Genomic DNA, 23,779 nt, shown 5'->3' with positions numbered 1-23,779 from the left:
AAAGAGTATCTGCCCCTTAATATTTCATAATTACATGAAGTTTCCTTTTCCTTCCTCAGTCTTAAGGGGGGATTATGGATTCAGCCCTTCAGCAAGGTAGAAAAGTCACCAGTACTTCTCTTGCAGCTGTTAATATTCTTGGCTAGTGTATAGCTTGAAGAGAATCCAGCACCTTAAAATAAATTTCTGAAGAGCTAAGGTCATGAATTCTGCCATTCTCTAACTGAAAACTGTAGATCTATTTTTCACTCACTTTAATATAATACCTCATGACAAGACTTCTGTGCAATGAAAGCAGTGTATTACTCTTTGCTTAATTTTTATGGCCATGTTATAACTTCCTGTAAACAAGCTTATAACACAAAATTCTATTTTCTTTTCTTTTCTAGATGGAACCTGCTCTGTGTATTTTAGAGTTACTGTGGTAAAGAGCAGGAAGTTTCTTCTTGTTGCACATCTATATTTCTGCAGTCTGTTCTCAAAAATTCCATCATTTTAAACTGAGTTGCAGTGTGTTCATGAATTGCAAACCACTGCAAGAAACGTGTGATCATTTGAGCTGAAGTGGCAGTTTTCATACCGTTGGAATTGTTACAGCATCTAATTTTAGAGCTACAATGAAACTGCCTGGATTACCCGGAGGGGACACTATTTTGGTGCATTAATGAGGTTATGCACATAGAGAGTTTATTACTATATGAGATAGGTATTCATTAGATCACTAATGTGATTACAGAACACACTGTAAAGGAAGCACCATGGGGATCTATAGTGAAGATGATTTTGCAAATATTTTACAAAATGTAAAAGCAAAACATCACTATTAATCTGCTAGCTTTACTATGGTATTCTTATTAGCAGATATGCACAGTTTTAAATCAAAAAATAAAATATTATCTTTTTATTTCAGGCCATTCTCCTACCTAAAGGAAAAATATATATATATATTCTCTTCATTTTAATCTAGGATAATTGTTGAGAAACTAAATCCCTGTTCTGAAATTTTGTGCATGTAACAACATTTTCTTCTTTCCTTTGGTTTGTTTGTTTGCAGACTTTCGGTTTTTAGGATAAGAGAATACTTCAATACTGTATAAGAGAATACTTCAAATATAGGATATAAACATATGTCTTTCCACTCTGATCGCACAGCAGTCTGTATTCCTAGAGAAAGATATGTGAAATAAAATTCTACAGTAATCATTCTTCGCAGTTATTTTCATTACTCATTAGCAAACAACTTCATATACTCTGAAAATGAAGTCTGGGTACAGCCTTAGTGTCAGTGCAATACAGAGAAAAAAAATGCCTAGAAAAGACCATCTGATTCATCCATGTGCACTGAGGCTTTATATTTGTCCTCCTCACATTTGGATATGACTAACTGGACGTTCAACGGTAACATACAGAGTACAGTAATCAAGCGCAAATTTTCCCGGTAATATTATCATGGGGAAGTCTCCCACCAGAAGTCAAGAAAAGTTCTCTCCCAGCAGTTTAGAAGACTCTAGAAATGACTGGAAGATCTACACCTAGGAACTGAATCAAGGACCTACAGAAAACAAAATATTTATAGGTATTGGCATGGTTTCTGAAACTTTGTGAAAATCCACACTGAAGTGATTTCAAAAGTAATTTTTTTTTCAGTATGAGTATAATAAAATTAGAAGGTGTTTTGTATGTTCTACAATTGCTGCAGGTTTCCGAACAATATTCAAATTAAATTTACATTAAGCAAAGAAACATTACCCAACAAAGCTAAGTTAAACACAAAAGTGCCAAGGAGAAGACTAAATGCTCAGTTTTTTCCTGTTATTGATCAATTGTGGTCATAATGATCTTGGGACTAAATACTGAATTCTCCATATTTGCAGTGTTTGCTGCATGACAGAGTTTGTAATTATTTATCCTTTTGCATTGTTAAATCACTGAAGTTTCATTTAAATGCAATCTAGGTTTCCAAAACTTGCTTTGCTATGCCTTTAGTGACAGACTAAATCACAACCACAGAAGGGAAAATTGATTCAAGGTTTTTGAAATTTTGAAGTTGAACTCACGTTGATTTTCTGAGGGTTTATTGAGAGAGAAAAACATGTGGAACTCGAGCAAAATATAAAGACAAATAAATGAGACATGGAATAATAATCTACTTGAAGGATATACATTTAAATAAGGGAAAACAATTACACAATGTGTCTAGGAAACTAAGAACTAGGAAACAATGTGACTATGAAACTATGTAAGTGACTATAAGAAACTATAAATATCCTAAGATAGAAAGAAATAGCAAAGCAGAGAAAACAATTTTAACTCAATATTTTAAAGTAATTGTTAGTTCAAAATGTAAGTCCTCCATTATCTCCAGAAAATAAAGTTTGCAAAGAACTGAAAGCCTTAAAACAGCAATAAGGGGTTATGTACCCACACAGCTCAATGAATACAGAGAACAACCACTGGCAGCTTCACAGAATTTCAGTTTAGGTAGGCCTGAGGCATTTTGAGGAGTAGGGAGCACACACATCTTGAGATATGCTCTAGACTTCACAAATAACTTATTTCTATTTAAAGAGATCAGAGCATAAACTATTTTAAACAAGTGATTCCTAAATGCTAAAATGATTATTCCATTGCTCAAACTCTTCCAAGCTTAACAGGAAATGCTTAATAGAGCAGCAGGAAAAAATTCTGAAAAATCAAATCTAACAAACCTAGATGAAATAACTTTCACAGATCCAAACAAGAGAAAACCCCTCACTCATGGAATCTTTAAAAAAACTGAAAACAAAACAAGACAATATGTATGTATGTATGTATGTATGTATATGTCTATCTATCTGTCTAAAGAAGTAGCACTGGTGGTCATTATCTTTTACCTGTATGTTAAAATCAGAAGATTTAGAATAAGCATTTGAAACAAACCAGAATCTGCAGAAGTACAGAACAAAGCAAAACCTACTGGTAATTTACAGCCACTGAAATACAAGGACAAGTCACAATCTAATCAGTACCTGTTAACTATACCTGTTATCCTATCCTTTAATTAAAAACTTATAAAAGACTTCCAGGTGGTATAGGCTCAGGTAAAATTTGGCTTCTAATTTTCTGTTCTTTAAAAAGTTAATATAATTTAAAGTTATGACTAGTTTAATTTTAAAGGAACATTTGCACATCTTCATGTCATACTATTTATCATATATAGCAGTTTTTAAAAAATCAATCAAAATAAAATAATTTATAAAGATGAAATATTAAATAGCTGAAATTCATTCACTTTTTTTAGGTAATTCAGAGAACATTTCCAAAAAGCCTTTGTCAATAGCTGGTTTAAATAAATCCATCAAAGGAGGACTTAGTACCAAGTATAATGCCAAAAATTAATAAAAAAGGAATCACACGCTTCCCTGAAATAGATGACTGACAGTGCTAAAGATAGTAGAAGGATTGCAGTACTGATATCACAAAAAACCTGAAATCCTCTATTTAAATGAAAAAAAAAGGGTCTGGAAGAGAACACAGTGAATCTGTAACACCTCTAAGTGAAATATGCTGGAAAGGATACCATGATACACAGGAATTCTCACATACCATTTAAATGGCTTTATGTTGACTAACAGGCTGATGTAGCCTCTAAAAGCACTGTCCAGCTCAAGAAGCATTCTACTACAAACTATTACACACAGAGTAAATATACATCTCTGTATGACAGAGGTTGAGCTGATGGGATGCATTAGGGCCACAATGCAGCCCTCTGTGGAGATTTCAATGCAGTGCTGTAGATCTAGTAAATCCTGGAAAGGACTACCTCTAAACAGACACACTTCAAAGATGTTTACAGATCACAGGGACCACTCCCACTTGTAAATCCTTCAGGATCATGTTGACATAAAACCCTTGAGAAAACTCAGAAGGCTCAAACCCTGGAAAATAATATTAAAATGCATCACTTGCTACAAACCAATTTTGCATTTACTGACTTCTCTAAAGGAAGCAGTAGTATTAGTTTCAAATTTTGAACACCATCCTTTCCCTATGCAGTGGTGACTAGTCCATTCTGAAGGACAAATGTTGGCTATACATATGTATCCAAACTGAGAACCTGCAGTCTGCTCCTCATCCCACTTCTATGCTCTGGACAAATAGATTTACTCTGACATCACTGTCAGAGTAAACTGCAAGTCACTGTGACTTGTAACTTCTTACAAAGTGTTAGAGTACTAGGTGGGAGCTTGTAAACAATTAAAAACTAGTAAAGAGAGCTCTAGTATGTTGAATTCAGTTGCATAATTCCAACTTCAGCAATATTCCAAAAGGTTACAAACAAGCAAACTCTCACCAGTTGAATAAGCTGGCTAATCAGGTCCGTCAGGGGTTTATTGGTAAGCAGAAGGTCTTCGGCAGCCTGTGTGTCCCCTCCTGCTCCAGATTTCTGTGCCTTATCAAGAGAGAAAAGAAATCAAAAGCAACACTGGTGATTGTTCTGTTATGAGGAACAAATTAGGTCCATTAAGTGGTCAAAGTGTGAGTGGAAGTTTGAAGGAAACTTACGCACTCTTTTCTAGTTAAGTATTCCTGGGCTCCCAATGAGCAGTTATGCTCCCTCTGTGACAATAAGCACAAAAGCAAAGGGACCTGTGCTGTCGTGCCATTCTGTACAGGCTGAACATACTGACATGCATGACATTTCTTCAGCAAAATGCAGTAAAATGTACATGCAAAAGATACCTCAAACCAAGATAATCAAGGTGACTGAAAATTTAGGATACTCAGCAATATTGTCCAATTTTGCCTGCCCGCCTTACTCTGTACCTGAAATATTCACAATATATTATAATTTAAATTATTTCTGAAATTGGAAAGATAAAGTTTTCAAGTAATAAGATCATTTACTACTTGTAATTCTGACCATTGTCGTCCCCACATCATCAAGGCATACTGCTATCATAGACAGTGCTATTTATGACCAATCCCTGCCCCAGGGCTCCCAAAAAGTTGGCTTGCAGGATTTTTCATTTAATGTCATTACCTCGCACCAGCTTTGGACCATGAACCTATACAGTCAATCTGCTAGAGGAAAAATAAACATTTTGTCCAAAAAACACATTTAAAAATAATTTGTATTGTGTTTCATTTATAGCTCAATCCTAAAAATCACTGTCCAAGTGTAATACTTGGAGGTTTTCATTTGGTTAAGTGAACAGAGGAGCAAGTTCCCTGAGACAGGTGCCACTACTACTCAGACTCAAACTGTTGATACTTTTGAGTTGAAAGGATTATGCCCTTCTTCTGGAAAGGATTTCTAAATAGAAGAGAACTGAAGAGCTGTTTCTCCAGGCAATAAGTCCTATTGGTATGTCCGTCTCTGAGACTCACCACAATGGCCTGAAATACTGAAGTTCAAAGAAGGACAAAAAGTGCAGAAAAGACAAAAAACTGAATGTTTATATTAATGAAGAAAAGGGAGGTAAGCCACCTCCTCTTCAGCAAAATTTAAAATAGCTTTTTCTCATTAGTACACAGATGAGAAGACAGACACCTTCCATCAGGAATCCTTGACTGCTTTCTTTAACTTTTATATATATATTAGTGTCTTCGGAAAGAGAATGAACAACAGCATTAAAGAAATTACATATGTATATGAAGGATACACACTATACCATTGTTAAACCTACATTAATTTGCAGAATCATATAATCACAGAACCTTAAGGGGTTGGAATGGACCTTAATGATCATCTAGTCACACCTACACCTTCCCCCAGGAGGGGATACATGCCACTAGACCAGATTGCTCATGGTCTTATGTAACATAGCTTTGAACACTGCCAGAGTTGGGGCATCCACAGCCTCTCTGGGCAACCTGTGCCAGAGTCACAAAATAGAGTCCATATATTAAACTGAAATTGCAAATTCTTTTCAGCTAATGTGGATCACCTCTGGGACGTATGACAAAACTTCTCCAAAACAGACATGCAAATTAATCTGAAAGTATTTGGACTGCAAAGAGTGAACTCTTCTCCTGAACCAGGAGACAGTTATCAGCACCATCCAGCATGAGTACTTCAGTGCAATGGAAAAGTGGTGATATGTATTGCCCATGAAGGTGGATAAGGTTATCACTTTACACGTAAAATATTTAAATAAATAGGATTCAAGTGAAGGTACTACCATCTGTAAAAGATAACTTAAGCCTCAGAGATGGATAATACAAGAAGATTTTATTCTGTTTTACAAGTTCTGATTTAAATGGTATCTTATTCAAAACATTCCTATAAAAACAGTCCAAGAAAAATATTTGTGATGCATTTAGTGACACATGAATAGTGGAACACTATATAGTCAGTAACTGATGGCCACAATTCAATAGGGTATGAGTACTGATGTAGAACTCTCAGGGATCTTGTGATGAGTATTGTCAAGACACATAAACCAAGATAAGTAATGTGAAATTAATATATAGGCACTGAATAGAACTATTCAAAACTCATTTTTCCAGATGCTCCTTGTTACTCATTAGACATTAAGAGCAAAGCAGATTACTTTGACAAGAGATAAACAAAACTGGAGTTGGAGTTTCAGTGCATCAATCAACTGTTTTATTCAAGTAAAGCCAGAACAGAATTTGGCTTTGAACGAATAGATTTAATTTTAAATCTAAATAAAACCCATCAATTCAATACTAGCAATCCATGTGCAAGATTCTCTCTCCTCATGTGTTCTTCAGAATAATTTACCTCACCACAGCTGTATGGTGCATATGTACAGAATTCAGCTCTCTATGATTACATGGAGTGATGCCAAAAATATGACAACAAGCAATTAGCCTACACAATTTGATCTATGAAGTGATTCTTAGATGAAAATATCATTACAGAACCTGATAATAAAGGACTTAAAGACAAGGTATTGTGCCATTACACATCTAAACCAAAAACCTTGCAGTGAAATGTGGTTGATAACATAGCTGCTTGTGTAAATCAATGTAGAAAAAAAGAGAAAAAGCTCCATTTTCAACATCAGCTTCTTACGTTAAGCCTACTTAATAAACCACCCCCAAAAAAACCCAAAAACCAATCCCCCCACCACAAAACCCTGCAAACCAAAAAACACAGAACCAAAACCAAAAAGAACCAAACAACCCACAGAGGATGGCCTCTGGGGATGAAAGAAGCCATGTCCTGAAAGATATTACAACCTATCTGCAATCTTTTGAATCTCTGTCCTTTAGATATATTTCACCTGACAAATATCTGTTCTTCAGTGAATAATACCAAGAACATAAAAAACCTAACATGAAGAGTATGTGTTGTTGTTTGCAGTGTAAATTCAGAAGTCATTTCACTTGACTAACTTAAAAATTTGGCAGATCATCTAAAAAGAAAAGCAATTATTTGCTAGATTTACATCATGGCCAAAAAATTACAAATGCTTTTCCTTTACATGTTACTAAGAGGGCTATGTGAATTTCTTTGCATTGTATTTTGTGCTCCATTTTTAAGGAGGAGGATGTCTTTGTTGGAGGAAAAAGTCCCACCAATGCCATGACTTGCAGTGGTTCAAACAGTAACTTGGAAGACAAATTGAGTTTTCACTACACTAAAAGTCCCATAAAATCAGAACAGTAGGAATCTCATTATTAAGGATACTAGGAAGTAATCTAAAAAATTGTTTAAGACAGTCAAGACCCCATGAGTAAATGCCATACCTGCAAAGTCTGGCGCACAATGTTTGCTGTATACGTCAGCATGTATTGCAAAATGTCAAGTAAGGACAGAAGCAGCACATTTGCTGTCTTGGTACTCCTTTTATCATCTGCCTCCAGGTACAGGGCCACAGCTTCTGTTAGGAGATTACAGACGTGATGAGTCAGTCCTATGTAGAAAGTGAGAAAAAAAAAAAAAAAAAAAAGAAAAAATAAATAGGCTATCAGGACAAGAACAGTGTGGAAGGTGACCTAGATAAAATAGATTATGATAAAAACAAATTTTACATACTTTATGACTATTTATTACATTTCGTCTTTTTCTTCATTATTATAATTACCTCCTCTCCTATTCTCATATATTTGGACTGGCTCACAAAGAGAGTAAAACCAATACAATCAAATTCGCTAACTGTGGGGATTCATTAATTAAAACCTACTTTGAATCCTAAACTTTTCTGTAGCTTGGTGACAAGTCTCTTTCACAACACCCCTAGTCACAAGAATTTAGCAATTTCAGGCTGTTACAAAGTGACACTTTAAGGTCACTTAAACTTTCTTAACTGGTCTGTCAATTAGAACCATAGCCGTATGCTGTAATTATAGATCAAACAGTGCTATGATTAACAAAAAAAAAAAAAAAAAAAAAAAAAAAAAAAAAATTAAAAAAAAAAATCAGGGAAGCATTAAATGAAATACTGCATACTACATTAAAATGTTATTAAGATTTGTTTTACTAATGGTAGTAAAAACTTTCCTGAAAAAAACCTTCTTCTTTTGAAGGGGTTTTTTAAAGCTCCTTTAGAATTCAATAGCATCAGCTCCTGTAGCTTGCCTAACCACAAATCAATTGACATAGCACAAATCAATTGATATAGCAGAAGAATATAATCCTATTCAAGACAATATTAATTCAATTCAGAATATTTTTTACTTCCAAACACAAAGTGACTGAGTTCATTATATGTGATCTTAGTGTATTTCTTTCAGATTTTCATAAAGGATGAAACATACTTTGCTTCTTAACAAAACCATAATATCTTTGCAAACCACCTTTTAAACTTGCAATTCACTTGGCTGCATATATGTAGTAACACTGCAGTGTATCAGTATATTAGCATCTAGTCTTCATGTCAAAAAAAGACTTAAGTATTTCACCGATTTCAATGAAATAAAAAGTGTTCTTATATAAGTTCTCTTTTTAAAAGTCATTGTACATGATTTCTACAAACATCAACACATGATTTATATGAGACATTGTAGAACACATTATATGCTTACACCATTCAGCTTTTGAGAACAGTCAAACTTTTGAACTATTTTAGCTTTGAAAGATACTCCATCAATTAACTAAACTTCTTACAAAGTATTTTCTTCTCCTATTCCTCACTGTTAATACTTTCCTCAGGAAATTAAATACATTTCATTTAGAATACAGTTATAGGTCTAGATCATTAAGATTCTTACTCTGCTTCTATCTCACATCTTCTGTGGTTTTGTGATTACTAGCATTATTTTTTCACAACAATTTATTGATGGATGACAGCTCAGGACAAGCTTTGAATTTCCTGGAGTTTTGTCTAGATAAACCAAGCTCTCAAAATGAAATAATTCTAATCTCACACATTTAATTTCCTTCTCCTTTTTGAGAGTGAAATTTCTGCTGCAGTTCTGAACACCTCATACAAAAATCAGATAGCATGCATCTGACAGCGACACATTTAAGTGATGTCACCAATACCCATGGAGAAGAAGAAATTACATAATTGCATGTCTACCCAACACAAAACTTGTGGTTGTCTATGACTATTTTCAACAGACTAAATCAGAATAAACCTAAGGAAACAGTAAGATTTAGTCCCTATCAAAGTGAAGTCTGGAAAATTGCCTGCAGGAATATGACCAAGTACACAATGTTTCTCCCTCTATATGGCCACAAAACCCATAGCCACATCAAAATGAATGAGTCATCCCATTCTTTCCCGTAGGACAGTGACTTGGAAATGGTCGCTGAGAAGGACACTTTCATAAGCAGGCATTGCATTGCCTGGATCATCACTAAGAATTTTTAGGCAGTAGTCACTCACAGCACTAATACGGTTGACTAGGGACTGAACAATGGGGAACGACTAGTAGTGAACAAAACACCAGGATCCATGACTGTGATTTGCAATCCTTTTGCTTTCAGCTTTGAACAGAACCACTTGCTTATTCCCTTGGCTGTACCAGCCTGAGTCTCAGAACTGACTCATTTCTGTTGTTTGGTGAGTAAGGAGGTGAAGCAAACACTCAACCTTCTCCCCATCCATTGAGACATAATATAATCACCTAGATTTTATTTTCTTGAAATGCTTACATCCTAAGGGTATGCGTATTAGCATCCCTACCGCCAAACACCGATATAGTTATGTTTACCTAGTTAACTAAATCATCATAACTAATGAATTTCATTTAGGTAGATACATGCTCACACAGAGCTATACGTACAAAGATATACAAGCCAAATTTGAAAATTTTGTGGGGAAAAAATTTCTTGGACTTAAAATACTTTTGGAAAATTTAGCACATCCAAACTTTATATAAATATGTCTAGAATAAAACACTGGTGCACCTAATGCACTGCATGATTCATACAGAAACCTGATAAACACTTGGTTCCACAGAAAAACAACAGACTGACCTCTTGCCCAAGTAAATAAAGTTCCAGACATACTCTTTAAAATACTCCATCATGTCAAAACAAAATGAAAACTGGAGGCCACAGTTGTAGACATGTAAATATACTCCTTGTTTACACCACAAGACAAAGTACACACACTTTGTGCTCAGAAGAGAAATTTGGATAGCTGGTGTAATTTACAGTGACCATGACAAAACTCCATAGAAGTCTAATGGCCTTGACCACTGACACTGTAACAAGTTTGCTCAAAAGGCAGCTGTAAAGATCAAGACTGACATGTTTCAACATTCAAAACATTGACTTGCAAAACAGATAGTTTGGAAAAAAGTATGCAATTTTATACAAAGGAAATTGAATTCATAATTCAGTAGATCATAATACAAAAATCACATATGTATCTCAAAGTTTCAGATGATACCTTGAAGGTTTTCTCCCAAATTTTAGAACAGATTAATGAATGACAATTAAATTTCCTAAATAAAGCCTAAACCAGTATGTATCTTTAAAAATTTCAGACACTATATTTCAGAGTCATATATAACAGACATAGGTTTCTTATGCATAAATTCTCAACTCTTGATTGGAAAGTGAAATAAGCTCCGATTGAAAAGGCACACACTTCATGCCCTCTTGAACTTTGCAAGTGATGGATCTGAATAAAAAATGTGTCATAGAGGAGACTTAAACCAAAGCCAGTTGAGAAAGGTTGTTCTACTTGGACAAACAACCTACATTCAAGTATTCTGGTGCTTCCAAGTATGTTGGCAATAGCTTACCCTCCCAAGAGAAAGATGTTAGTAACAGGTTACATGAGTGAAAGTAACCATAATTTCTTTCAGCTAGGTATTTCCTAGTAAGAGAATTAAATAAAACTTTATACTTTAACCTATTACAGAGGTTTTTAGTTACTCTATTAATTTGCATATTTCTGCAAAAAAATATATATATATCACAATGTACTGTAGCTTTAGTTACAATCTGAATTTGGTACAAGACTTCATAGGGCATTAGCCAAGCTTGTATTTATCTGTAAAAGGAAGACATTCAAACTATCAAGCCTCACTGCAGTTCTCTGCTATTCAAATTTTGCTGAAAAATAAGGCAAAACTTACATTTTGTATTAGAATTATTGTGTTTATAAATTAATATAACTGGAATTAAACAAAGAACGGTTTCTAACTGTGGTCCAAGATTTACAATACATGTTAAAAGGATTGTATCCAAAATTTCTAGTCATGGATTTACAGCACTTGATAAACCTAGTGTTCACAGCAGAGTATTTCTCTGCCCAGAGACCCCTGCAATGAACTGAACATGTTGCTCATAGTGCTTTATGAATGTGGACTGTGATGACTATGCTTGTGTTTTACACACCTTTCAAAAGATAAAAGGAGTCTTTTGGCCCATGATACAGCTAATCACACTGAATGTGCCATGATACCTTCTGGAATGAAAGCTGAAAGGAGATTTTTTATTCTCACCTATTAGTAAGATGGATAAAGGAAAAGAAATCTTCACTTCCAAATCATACGAAACATCAAAGGACAGCCTAGGAAGCAATCTTCTAGGCAATCCTTTCATGCCTACCAGCAATTAGAGCATTCAACAAACCTGTCTGCTTCCAGCTGAAGAAAATGTTAGAGCAGGTGCACTTCATCCGAACAATGCTACCGTGCAGCCAAGCAGCCAGCAGCAAAACCCTCAGTCCAGCAAAAAGCCTTCTCTTTGTTCCTCTCTGCACATTGCTCTCTGGAGAGCCTTTTTTCCCATTAGTACCACACCTACACAACTAATTCCCCGGGGATATTACCAAATGTACATGCATTAGACCTTTCTTCCTTCTTTTACTTACAGAGTGGACAAACAATATTGACAGATTAAATAGAAACCATATTTTATAGTATTTTAAATTTAAATGCTGAAACTCAAAAATATTGCTAAGTAGAAATACAGAACTGTATAGATTCTTTCACACAGGAATGAGCAAACATACCTGAGCACTTAAGATACTCTATGATGACACAAAGATTCTTCATAAAACCTTATTTACCTACCTAAATCAGGGACTCAATTTGCATTCTTTGCATCACAGCCTTACTAAAGTTTTCCTGTTTTGAAGAACTGAAAATAAGTGACATTAAGCAAATGGTATTTTTAGGGTAATGGCATTTTTAAAAAAGGTTCATTGCTTTTAATGTTATTATTTGTCACTGTTTATGTTTTAGGAACTATTTGTGTTAGTACAACAATAATATTGAGGTAAGAATAAGCTAGGATAGAAAATCAGATCACCAATGTTTTCAAAATTTGGTGAGTTATGAATGTTACATCAAGTGGAAAAACAATGATTTGGCTGTTGAGCAGATCAATTGCATGACTCCTGCCCTGAAAATTATTTTATATTCAGATCTTAAAAATGAATAGCATCTAAAGAAGAAAATCTTGCAAATAATGACTAGACTATTCCTAGCCCTGGTAGAATGACTGGACATTTTATGACTGAAGAAAGAATCACTAGGTTTAAGGGACAAAATTCTCATTTGAATTTATCATATTGAAGCAGTCAAGGCTCTCCAGAGCTTCCCATTGTGGGAAGAGTGGCTCAGCTTTTTCTACTCACATGGAATGTAGGGCACTCACCAATGGTGCCCAAGCAGGCAGTCCTTCCCTCACACCCAAGAAAATAGATGTGGAAAGGATTATTACAACCAGGGAAGAAAAGCCAGTTATCACCTTCACTACAGCTAGGTCGAAAGTAGACTGGGAAGTTCTATGTTATCTTGAGTGTGACTGCCTGAGAGGAATAAAGACCTGACATTCTCATAAGCAATATGGTTCTGCTTCAAGTCAAAGCATGACATAACTCTACTTTTTCCTGGACTGGCAGTGGACTTTTCCTGGACTTTTTCCTGGGCCGCTATTGTTAGAGGGCAGTTTAGAGGTGGCAACTTTTTCTTGTGAAAAAAGGCTGCACAATTGGAGACTCCCCAGGCAAACTTTTCTGGACCTAAGAGAATACCGCCAAAACAGAAATCTGCTTTTTTTCTATAATTGAGTCTATGGATCAAACACATATTTGATTAAGACCAGCAGGTGTATAGATTAGCCAACTAAAAGATAGAAAACCAGGAGGATTCTCTCATAAGTATATAAGTGTAATAAAAGATAGTGAAAATGCAACTTGAACAATTTAGAAATAATAAAATCATGTACTGTTGAATATGCTTTACTGGGCAATATAAAAAAATAGAATATAAGAAATGAGTTAAACTAGGCTAGACTGTGGTTGCTCTCTATGAAAAGACATGGTTAGAATTACATACACAGAGCAAGAGTATTTCTGAAAGTATAGTCACTGATACCTTGAGAGTTCCTGATTTGTTGCTGCTTTTGAAAATGAAAAAATAAAAAAAATAAAAAAATAAAAAAAAAAAGGAGTTTCCCATCGGTGACAAAATTTCAATTGAATTCAGGTTTTTGTGCCAGATTGACTCAACTATTATATAATTCATTCAGAAAAGATATCCAAGATGTTTGAAATTCAGTTCACAGCACATATGGGTACACAGCCCCAGAGTTCTGAAGGCAGGGGGCTTTGTTCTAGTCAAAACTTACCAAGATAGTCCTCATTCCTAGGAGTACAATTCATGAACATGAACTAATTCAACAGGGATGGAATAAAAGATCAGAAAGTAACTTCCCTTGGAAAATAATATAAGAACATTCAAATGCTTTCTAGCTACAACAGAATTAATATAAATCTTTTCTATAATTTTTATGAGTGAATGCTACATAACTATGGATTGTAATAATATTCAGAGGATCTATTCACAGAATTGATAAGACATTAAGAGTGTCTTATGTGAACAGCCAATTTTGATATATTTGGATACCATGTTGCTGACACCCTGGTTTGCCTGAAGCAAATTCACACACCCAAATGACCCTTTTAGTTGGAAAACCTGAGAAGGAATAGAGGTGGAGGTAATACAGTTGCTTCCCAGGGTATACTTTTAAAATATTTCTGTCACCAACTGTGCATATATTAAACACCTAACTTGCATTCTTTTCATGTGGATTTAAGTATTTTTGTTGCTATAGCTTTTTAATCTGATGATTGTGCAGAATTTGCAAGCACAACCTTGCATGATAAAATACTAAAAATTAAATAAACCAAGACTTCAGTAGGATAAAATCATGTTGTTTGGATTGACTATCACTGCTATTATTAAGCAAACTTTATAGCAACTTTTCAGTTAGATGTCTCTCCACATGTCAGAGATACATTAGAGCTTGTGGTTCATTTTATAAATCACAATAATTCCACAGCATGGTACTTCACATCAAAACTCAATACACCCTATTTAATTCCTACAAGGTGTCAACTAAAATAAGGTCCCTTGGTTTTGTCAGGCAGAAGGTAGATGATGCTTAGAAGATTTTCCAAACAGCAGGTTTTAATGATCTGCATGAGGAACAAGAATATCTAATGGGACACTTTAATCTTTGAAAGATAACAGCCTTTAAAATCTCCTTTAAAGCCAGTCTGAGATATTAGCAGTTGCTGCTTCACACCTACATGGAAGAATTTCTACTTGCACATTGTGAGTTTACATGTAGTGTATATTTTTTAGAAAAACAAAGACTGCATGAGGTCCTCAAATTAATGGCAAAAGCTAGGCAAAGTTCTTCACTAAATTACATGTGTTATTTGTGTAAAATTAGGAATGCTGTGCATTCAGCAAGATTTGAAGTCAGCAAAGATTCAGTAAAGACTTTTGACTTACTGCTCTGAAAGATCATGCCTGCAACAATTACCATGTGATAAAATACACAGGAATTTATATCCTGGGCTTAATTTAGAACTAGAAACTCTTCTAAAGATATTTATATTTTAGTAATAGACTTCCTGTCACACAAGATTAAACCCTGTTTAATTCTTTCAAATATCTTAACACACTTCTGCTTTGACATCAACTTTCTCTTCTACCAAAATCCTTGAGAGACCAAATTCAAACTTAGAGAGCTGTCTTTTTAACAAAACCCATACAGACCAGATGTGAACAGCCTCAGAATACAGATACAGCCCTAAACTGTTGTCACAAACTGACAGCACTCAACAGCTTTAATTGCTCTAGCGTGGCCTTCATGAGGCCCTGGGCTGGGAGTGATAAGGACCAATGAACCTTGGCTTCAGAAAATTCTCTGAAGTTTTCAGTTCTAAGTTGCAGAAATACCCATGGTTGAATACTGTTCCCACATATACTCAGCAAAGGATAAGGGTAACAGCTCTACACATTTCTCTATTGAAAAGCCATGTTATGTAAGAAAAGATATTAAATATTTATTTATATTCCTATTGGTCTATTTACATCAGTCTGCCATAAGATGAAAAAATAGAGTAGAAGTACTTGGATTTTTAAGTGAGTCTTTTACTATTGTTACAACTGCACCAAAGAACAAGAGTAAAGGCTAGAGTATCCCCTAAGTGGAATTTGCTGCTGGTTATTACAACAGAATTGAATCTATGCCACAGTTTCCTGTAACATCCTGTGTTATTCATCAACTACATTTTCAACAGAAATGAAAGCAGACAACTAGTAATTGCAACTGTCCAAGGTGGCCTTCATGTATTTGCACTTAAATGATCAAAGGGCTTAAACAGAGGTCAGGATGTTACGCGATAGCAAATCTCCTTTAGCCCTTATGACCAGATTATATTTTGTAGCCCCAAATTACATTTGTCTTAAGCCTACTCTTTTACATCAACTGTTTTCCAAAAAAGCGTACTGTATAACTTTGACAAGCAGACCCCATTATTTGCTATCATATGGCCATACCAATAATGACACACCTGATTAAATCTCTAAAATTATTCACTTCAGATTATGCTATCCTTCTTGTTAACTGGCTCAGACATATGTCTTGTATTGTTTGCATGGTGTGCTTTTTCTACTCTGACCTAGCCATGATTTTCAACCTTGCCGCTAGGATCTTTGAGCTGGAACCCATCACACTGGGATCATGCTGTCATTGGGTATATGCTAGCTACATCAGAAGTGTCCTACCTAATGTTTGATATTAGTATAACATAGGTCAATAGAGCCTTCATTTTCTGTCAGCACAACTACCTGATCCCAACTATCTCGACTTCAAAAGGTTACATTGAATTAGGTCAGCTGGTACCAGAGCTCAGCTTACTCAATCAAGAGGCTCTGAAAGAACTACAAGCCTGCATGTGTTTGATTTCTGTGCTACATACCTCTTTCCCCTATTTCAAGTAGATCCACACAATGGGAACATGGCTCTAATGACACTGTGTTGTGGATGACCCATACCTTTTTTATGCGGGTAGCTGTTGCTGGGAGTAGTGAAGCCTGTGTCCGTATGTTAATGGACTGGCTCAGACTCCTGGCAAAACTTCCACATAAACTCTGCAAGGAGATCACACAGAATGGTTTGGCCTATTAGGCTGTCTTGGTCCCAACCACCCAGCTGTAAAACAAAAACAGTGAACTATACTGCCCTCCCCAGCAACAAACTGAAATGAATCCTGCTGCTAATCCGATGCTTTAATTGAGAATCTGGACAGTGGTTTGTTTGAGGGCAACCAATTTCTTCACAAGTGAAAAAGAAGTTAAGACATTGATAAAACTATAGAGAGAGACATGGCCACAGAAAATGGCGACTTAGACAGAATCTAACCATGTGCCTTGTAAAGATGTGCAACAGAATAGCAGGAGAAACTTCATGTGCAAGCACTGGTTTAGTACCTGCACTGGTTTTGGCTTGGATAGAGTTAAATTTCTTCACATGAGCCCACATGGGGTTCTGGTTTGGTTTTGTGCTGAATACAGTATTGAAAACACAGGGATGTTTTGGTTATTGTTAAGCAGCACTTAAAGAGAGTAGCTTTTCTACTCCTCACCCCACCCATTAACAAACAGGTTGGAGGTGCACAGAAGCTGGGAGGGGACACAGCTTACCAGAGGGATATTCCACACCATATAGCATCACACTCAGCAATAGAACTGAGGAGGAGAGGTTGGAAGGGTGGATGCTGCTCCTGGACTGTCTGGGCATTGTTTAGTTGGTGTTGAGCAGTTGTTTTCATTTGTATCACTTGTCTTTTGTGTGTTTATTTTTCTCTCTCCCTCATTTGTTTGGGATTTTTTCTCTCTTTTCCTTAGAATTTTTAACATTCTTCTTAAGATAGCTTTTAAATTATTAAACTACTTTAATGTTAACCCACAATTTTTTTCTCACTTTTTTATGCCTACAATTCTCTCCCCTCACTGGAGGAGAGCTGATTGAGTGGCTGTGTGGTGCTCAGTCACCGGCCATGGCTAAACGATGACAGTACCTTTTCCTTTTTCTCTACAATGCCTGCTCTGCTGGGCATGGGTGGTTTTTAGGCATTAACGTACTTACAGGATCACAGTAGGTTTACCAACTTGCTTCAACACAAGGAGCCTTCACCATCCTGCCCCAGGTTGTGCTTCATGTTTCACTTCTTATGTGCCCTGGGCAGTACCACTATGCACCTACATCTCACTACACACCTGTATTTCTCTTTCAGCCTGCTTATGCCCAGACCACTGATTCTAGAAAGCAAGTTCAGACAAAGAAATTCAGCTTGACAAGATAACGGGGTTGGGGAGAAAAGGGGAGCTTGCAATGAAGGACTCATGTTCCTTTGTTTCTCCCCACCATGTTATCCCAAGTGAAGAGACAAATATTAAGGATGAAAAAATTTAACTCTAGCTTGACACTATGAAGTAATATCCACAGCATTTTCTAAGACAAAATACTCTGCAACAAATTCAGACAACAACAAAGCAGGTCACTGCTTCCATCTAGGATTCAGGATTGCAATAGGTATCCTATAGTATAGTGGTATCATGGCACATTTAATACACTTTATGTGAAGAAAGATTTCTGTTTCAGAGAGACAGTTAGCATGTACAACAGATATAGGGATGCCCAATGTGTTTCATTACAGGAATGCATGCTTTTCCAGATGGAACCAATATGCAGTTCCTACCGGTAAATAGATGAGACTTGCTCAAAATTTTCACGCTCCTCTGTTCGAACTAGCTTGTCCTTTGCCTTTGTTCATCAACATTTTTAGAAAGAGAGAACTGACTAGCCTTAATGCACATTCCCTGTGCTTTTAGGAAGAGGGACTTAAGAAGTAGGCTAGAAAAAGTAGTCTGGACATAGTGAATCTGGATCTATGTCAAGTAAATGCAGCTCTGTTGGGAAAACTGGAGGACTCTCTGGAACTGGACTGTCAACAAATTATGCAAGAACTGGAGAGAAGGTGCAGCAAGTAAACACCAGAAACGAGACACATATTTAGTCAAATTTTCAGGACACAAAGTTTAAACATTTTGCACAGTTTGGCCTGCTAGAAAACTGCACTGAACTGGGAGAGTGACTACAATTCAGCCTGGGATCCTGGATGTCACAGGGAGCACCCACACTGGCCAGGTCCATGGAACCAAATGAGGAAGTTACTGCCAGGAGTTGTCATTTTAAGCTTTCTGGATGTGTTGCTGTAGCACTGCATGCTGCCCAGGACTGCATGCACACCTTTCACAAACACAGGTTTTCTTTCAGGGTGCACAACAGAGCCCCGCAGTCAGTTCTTGCACTCAGCTGAGACTGGGTATCTCTGCATCCAGACTGATCCCAAGATCAGTCTGGACTTGGTCTGAGTGACTGCCTGACCTATAGCCTAGGCAAGCAAAATCCTGTAAGCAATGCTGTTCTTCTTGTCTTCTTCTATGTCTTCTGTCAAAACCTGCAAACCTGCCTTGAAATTCTATTCCTTTGGGCGTTCTGCCTTTTCTTTACCTTGCTTATGACTTTTCCTCACAGTATAGACAAAATGCTACCTCTAAATTCACACTAGAAAGTGTTGCTGTTTGAACCACATGTTCTTTTAACAACATTCAAGGTAATTTCAGAAGAAAATGCATAGTAAGTAACAGTTTGAGCTTTTTTCTTCTAGTAAGATAAATAATGGCATAAACCCACAATTCATGTCATTCTGGGTTGAATGATGGAACCAAAATACATTATATCTGTCTTTGCATATTTAGCAAAAATATGTATTGGAAAGCCTCTTCAGCCATCATGGATAATTTTACTGTTCTTTCAGTCTTTACATAATACATATGGTGGCATTAGTTCTGCTGTCATCCACGGAAATAAGTTGTATTTCATGGATACATCATTGGCTAAAAACTTTATGTTACAATATGGACATGTTAGCTAGGAAATAAGATCTTTTAAAAGTGTGAATAAATCCATTAACAACACTTTACTGGATTTTTTCCACAACTCAGTGGATTAGGGATTAGAGGTTTTTGACTAAACAATCTGAAATACGATAAGTAAGGAAAGAATGGCCCTCAGGAAAGACTAAACAAGTTGAAATTGGATGGATGCAGGTGAACAAGAAGTTTCTTATCTTTTTCAAAGGTGGGTAGTAGAGGAAAAAAATTTTCCCTGAGTTTCCATTCTCTTAAAAGATAGAAGACAGCTTCAGACTTTATATAATTATCTTATTTCTTCTCCCATTAATCTGAAAAATTCAAAGGGAAACACAGCGTTATCCTTGACCAAAACAAAGGAACAACTAGCTGATGCAATATCTTCTAACAACATGGAGACATCTGTGGAAACATTTAAACCCTATTTATAAAACAAAACTCCCCAATGTCTATCAAATTAGAGCCTCTTTAAGAGAAAAGTAAAACTGATTTGCTTAAACCTCAGATTGGAAACCCATGACATGTCCTCAAACACATGCCTTTGCTGACAGATTTGTCTTCATAAACCCATCTTACATAAATACCATATTGGTTCAATTAGGAAAAAGCTTAAGCTAAGATGAGATAATTTTTTTAAAGCATGGAGAGACAAGTTTGTATTACATTTATGCAATGTATTTTATCAAAAAAAATAAATAGCATCATCTACATTTTTGTCTCAGCGGTTTAAATAACCACTGTCCCTCAGCTGGAGGTTTCAACTGCACCTCAAACAAGTTCGCCTATCTGCTGACTTACAAAAACTGACTACATGCAGATACATTGCTATAAAATGTAAATGATCATGTGTAACTACACACAAAATTAGTTACCCTATCAGACCTACAAGGCATTGATGAAATGCCACAGGAAAAACCTACCAGTTGGAGGGTGGTAACTTGTCTAAACTTGTATGAGAACACAAACACTCACCTGAATATATACTGCCTTAAGATGGTGTAAAATCCATATGCAAAGACTTTAAAAGAAATTTAACTATAGAATTGATTTATTTAATATAAAAAGCACATTAAAATGTAATTTTAAATGTTTGGAAAAGCTAAGCTAAACAATATTATAAAATTAGATCCTGAAGAGCAAAAGAAAACATCATCCTAAAAAGACTACATCTAAATATTATTTTTGGCAAAAGTCTGAAAAATAAGATATTTAAGTGGAAGAGGAAGAACATCACAGGAAAAGTCTCAAGTAATACAGGCTACTGTTTTATATTTGTGTAAAAATTGGGAATTTCAAAAGGCTTTAAAAAATATAAATAACTTCAGTTTATCCATTTTAATGTAATTCCCTTTCTGATTTAAAGAGGAAATTATTTTCAAGCTAATTGTCCACAAATTATTTAAACAAAGCTTTCCTGAAAATAACTTTGAAGACAAAAACATCTGGCTGCATGGAAGCTATGACAACCATTGAAGAAATTTAAACAAAACAAATAAAAATCCCAAATCATTCTTCAAAGCAGTGAAAAATCTCAGATTTCATTTATCTGTCCACTAGATAGATCTGGTTCTGCTAAAAAGAACTTCTTTCAGTAGGATCATACAAGTGCATCTGAATAAGCCTTTTCCCTATGACAGAATGATTGATGTAGTTTAATTTTGTGTATAGTACTTTGTACTTTTGTGACTTTACAATTACCTCAGATTGGCAGTGGTACAGTGCTTTCATCCCAAGACTGTTCTAACTGCTAGAACAGAACATATGTGATAGCTCTACAACCTATGGATGTAGTAATACAGTAACTGTAACTTATTTAAAACATAATTAAACATAATTTTAAACGGGTCTCTTTTCAAATATACAATTACATTTTTAATTTCATCTCCTAAAATGACCTTTCAGCTTACTAATTATATCTGACAAGATAGACAGGGATAGCATCATAATTAAATTTATTTTCTGTAACAAATAGTTTGCATCATCAATATTTAACCTGTAGCAAATATGATAGGTACATGCTTACTTAGTTATTAATTTTTCCTCAAACTGACCCAATCCACTAGTGCTAATACATATTATTTGAACTGCAGTTCAGGGGAATACTAGCATAATGTCAAATGACAATGTTTGAATCAAACTGCAGGAAAAGCAGCAGCCAGAGTAAACGCAAAGACCACAATCTCTAGAGAGGAAGAAAAGAAATGCCATTTTCATGACTGAGTGGTGAGAAGGAACATAAGGCTTTGAAGACTTTCCTGGTTTATAGTCCTGAGTTTGGTATCAGGAAACCTTTGGATACCTACAACCTCAACCTGACGGGAAATCTACGCCTTTCATTTTAACAAAAAATTTTACTTTTTCCATTTAGGTTTCTGCCTCCAAGTAGTATCAATCAGAGTAGTCACTCAGTCAAAACCTTAAATCTTAAATTTGTCTAGGTATTGGACAGGTTCAGAGAATGTCTATTATGGTTGGCATCTTAGAAAATTAAAGACAGTCTAGGCTTTGACATAGCAATATTTATTAAACTAACCTCTTACCATTAAACTAAGCTGATCAGTTGTACAATCAGATGTCTGCATAAAGCATCTCAGATGACAATAGAATGGAATTCCAGGACTTTGAATATTTTTTGTTATTATTCTGTTCTTTTCCATCAATCAGGTGTTAAAATGAGACATCCTCGGTAGCTCAAGCAGCCAGCTATGCTACAAGATTATCTGCTTGGCTGGCCACAGGGATAGAAAGCACCAGGACACCTACCCCAGTCACAGAAATGCCAGTTCTCTTTTACAGTACAGCACTAGAGAGACAAGATGTAACAACTTGTTGAGCCCTTACTTATTTTATCCTTTGAAGTTCTAGCAAGCATGCTGTGACATTTTGTGTGTTACGGGTATGACTCTCAACAACAACAGGCTTGGTTCTATTTGAATGGCATAAGTGTTCCTTGCAGCAATTACCATTTCTATTTTCATCCTTTTCAGATGGCTGCATTGATGAATATCACAGGATGACACAGGTTATTTCTTCCTCAAAGACTTCACTACTACCATGCTATTTTGACATGATTCCCACGTATCTTTTATGACACTAGGCTTCTAAGTTTACCCATGTGAAGTTACACACTTCCATCTCAGTGACTGGCATTTTGGGTCAGAAAAGTAAGTCTTAATACTGCTAAAAAGCATTCTGAGCTTTGTAACACAGAAGAAACTTCTTCAGGCTCAACCACCATTGAATTCTCATATAAACTGTAACTCAAATGAACAAAAGACACACAACACAGGACTGCTATTTTTAGATGTTCACAGAGACACTTTCATGCTCAAGAGCTGAACTAACTACTACAGTACTGGCAAGGAGCTGTGAAAGGCTTCCATCCCGCATGATGGAGGCTGCAAGGTGTACTACTGGAACTACTCAGACAAGATGATACATTTTTTTTTCTATTTTAAAATTATTTCTTATTTTACATTGATTTAATTAAGAGCATTTTGTTTCTAAACACTGACTAAATACAGAAAAAATGCTTTTAGGTTCTCACTCTTACTGATTTCACTGATTTATTCTCCCTGTCAATCTCTCTATTCCAAAACACAATAAGTTGCACATGAACAAAGTTTTATAGCAAGCAGATATAAAGCACTGCCATAAAACACCTTCTCTGTCTTCAGTCACTAAACAAATATTTTGTTGCAGCATATGTCACAGTTGAGACAGCCACAATACACAGAGCATCACCATACAATTTCAAGAGGTTTTAAGCATTCACCCAAACAGAGTAACACCAAAGCACATCAGAAGGCTTCAGGAGTCTGCCCATACAGAGTAACATCATTCCACTTCAGAAGGCTGCAAGCAGCTGCTCTTTCTTGTTCTTCAGCAGAACCTTTTATACCCCTCATGGTTCATGCATTGCACCTGTGTGCCTTCTGTACCCTTTTGTGATTGGTGAGTGCACCTCAGCACTCCATGTCTCATTGCTTTCAATGCTGGTCAGCTGTCCCGCACAGATGTAGCCCACTGGGGATGAGGCTCAGCCGCAGCCCCACTCCCAATTACCACAAACTGTATACCTACAATAGTTCTACATTGTATCCTGTAAGACTTCTTCAGG

At 35.9% G+C, this 23,779-nt stretch overlaps 1 protein-coding gene across 4 annotated transcripts in view; it reads right to left on the bottom strand.

Moving 5' to 3' along the window:
* Positions 1-23,779, bottom strand: part of ULK4 (unc-51 like kinase 4) — a 206,844-nt gene that overhangs the window by 58,428 nt on the left and 124,637 nt on the right. For 3 of the 4 annotated variants that reach the window (XM_053974409.1, XM_053974389.1, XM_053974398.1), the window contains exons 32-33: positions 7,702-7,868; positions 4,334-4,432 (exon numbers count right to left, since the gene is read on the bottom strand). In XM_053974409.1, coding sequence (XP_053830384.1) covers positions 4,334-4,432; positions 7,702-7,868 — 266 coding nt within the window. The remainder of the gene's footprint in view (positions 1-4,333; positions 4,433-7,701; positions 7,869-23,779) is intronic. The other variant, XM_053974402.1, reaches the window with a different exon arrangement.

The sequence above is a fragment of the Vidua macroura genome, chromosome 1 (assembly GCF_024509145.1).
Source record: "Vidua macroura isolate BioBank_ID:100142 chromosome 1, ASM2450914v1, whole genome shotgun sequence".
In the NCBI taxonomy this organism is placed as follows: Eukaryota; Metazoa; Chordata; class Aves; order Passeriformes; family Viduidae; genus Vidua; species Vidua macroura.
This window is presented reverse-complemented; position numbering and strand designations above follow the sequence as displayed.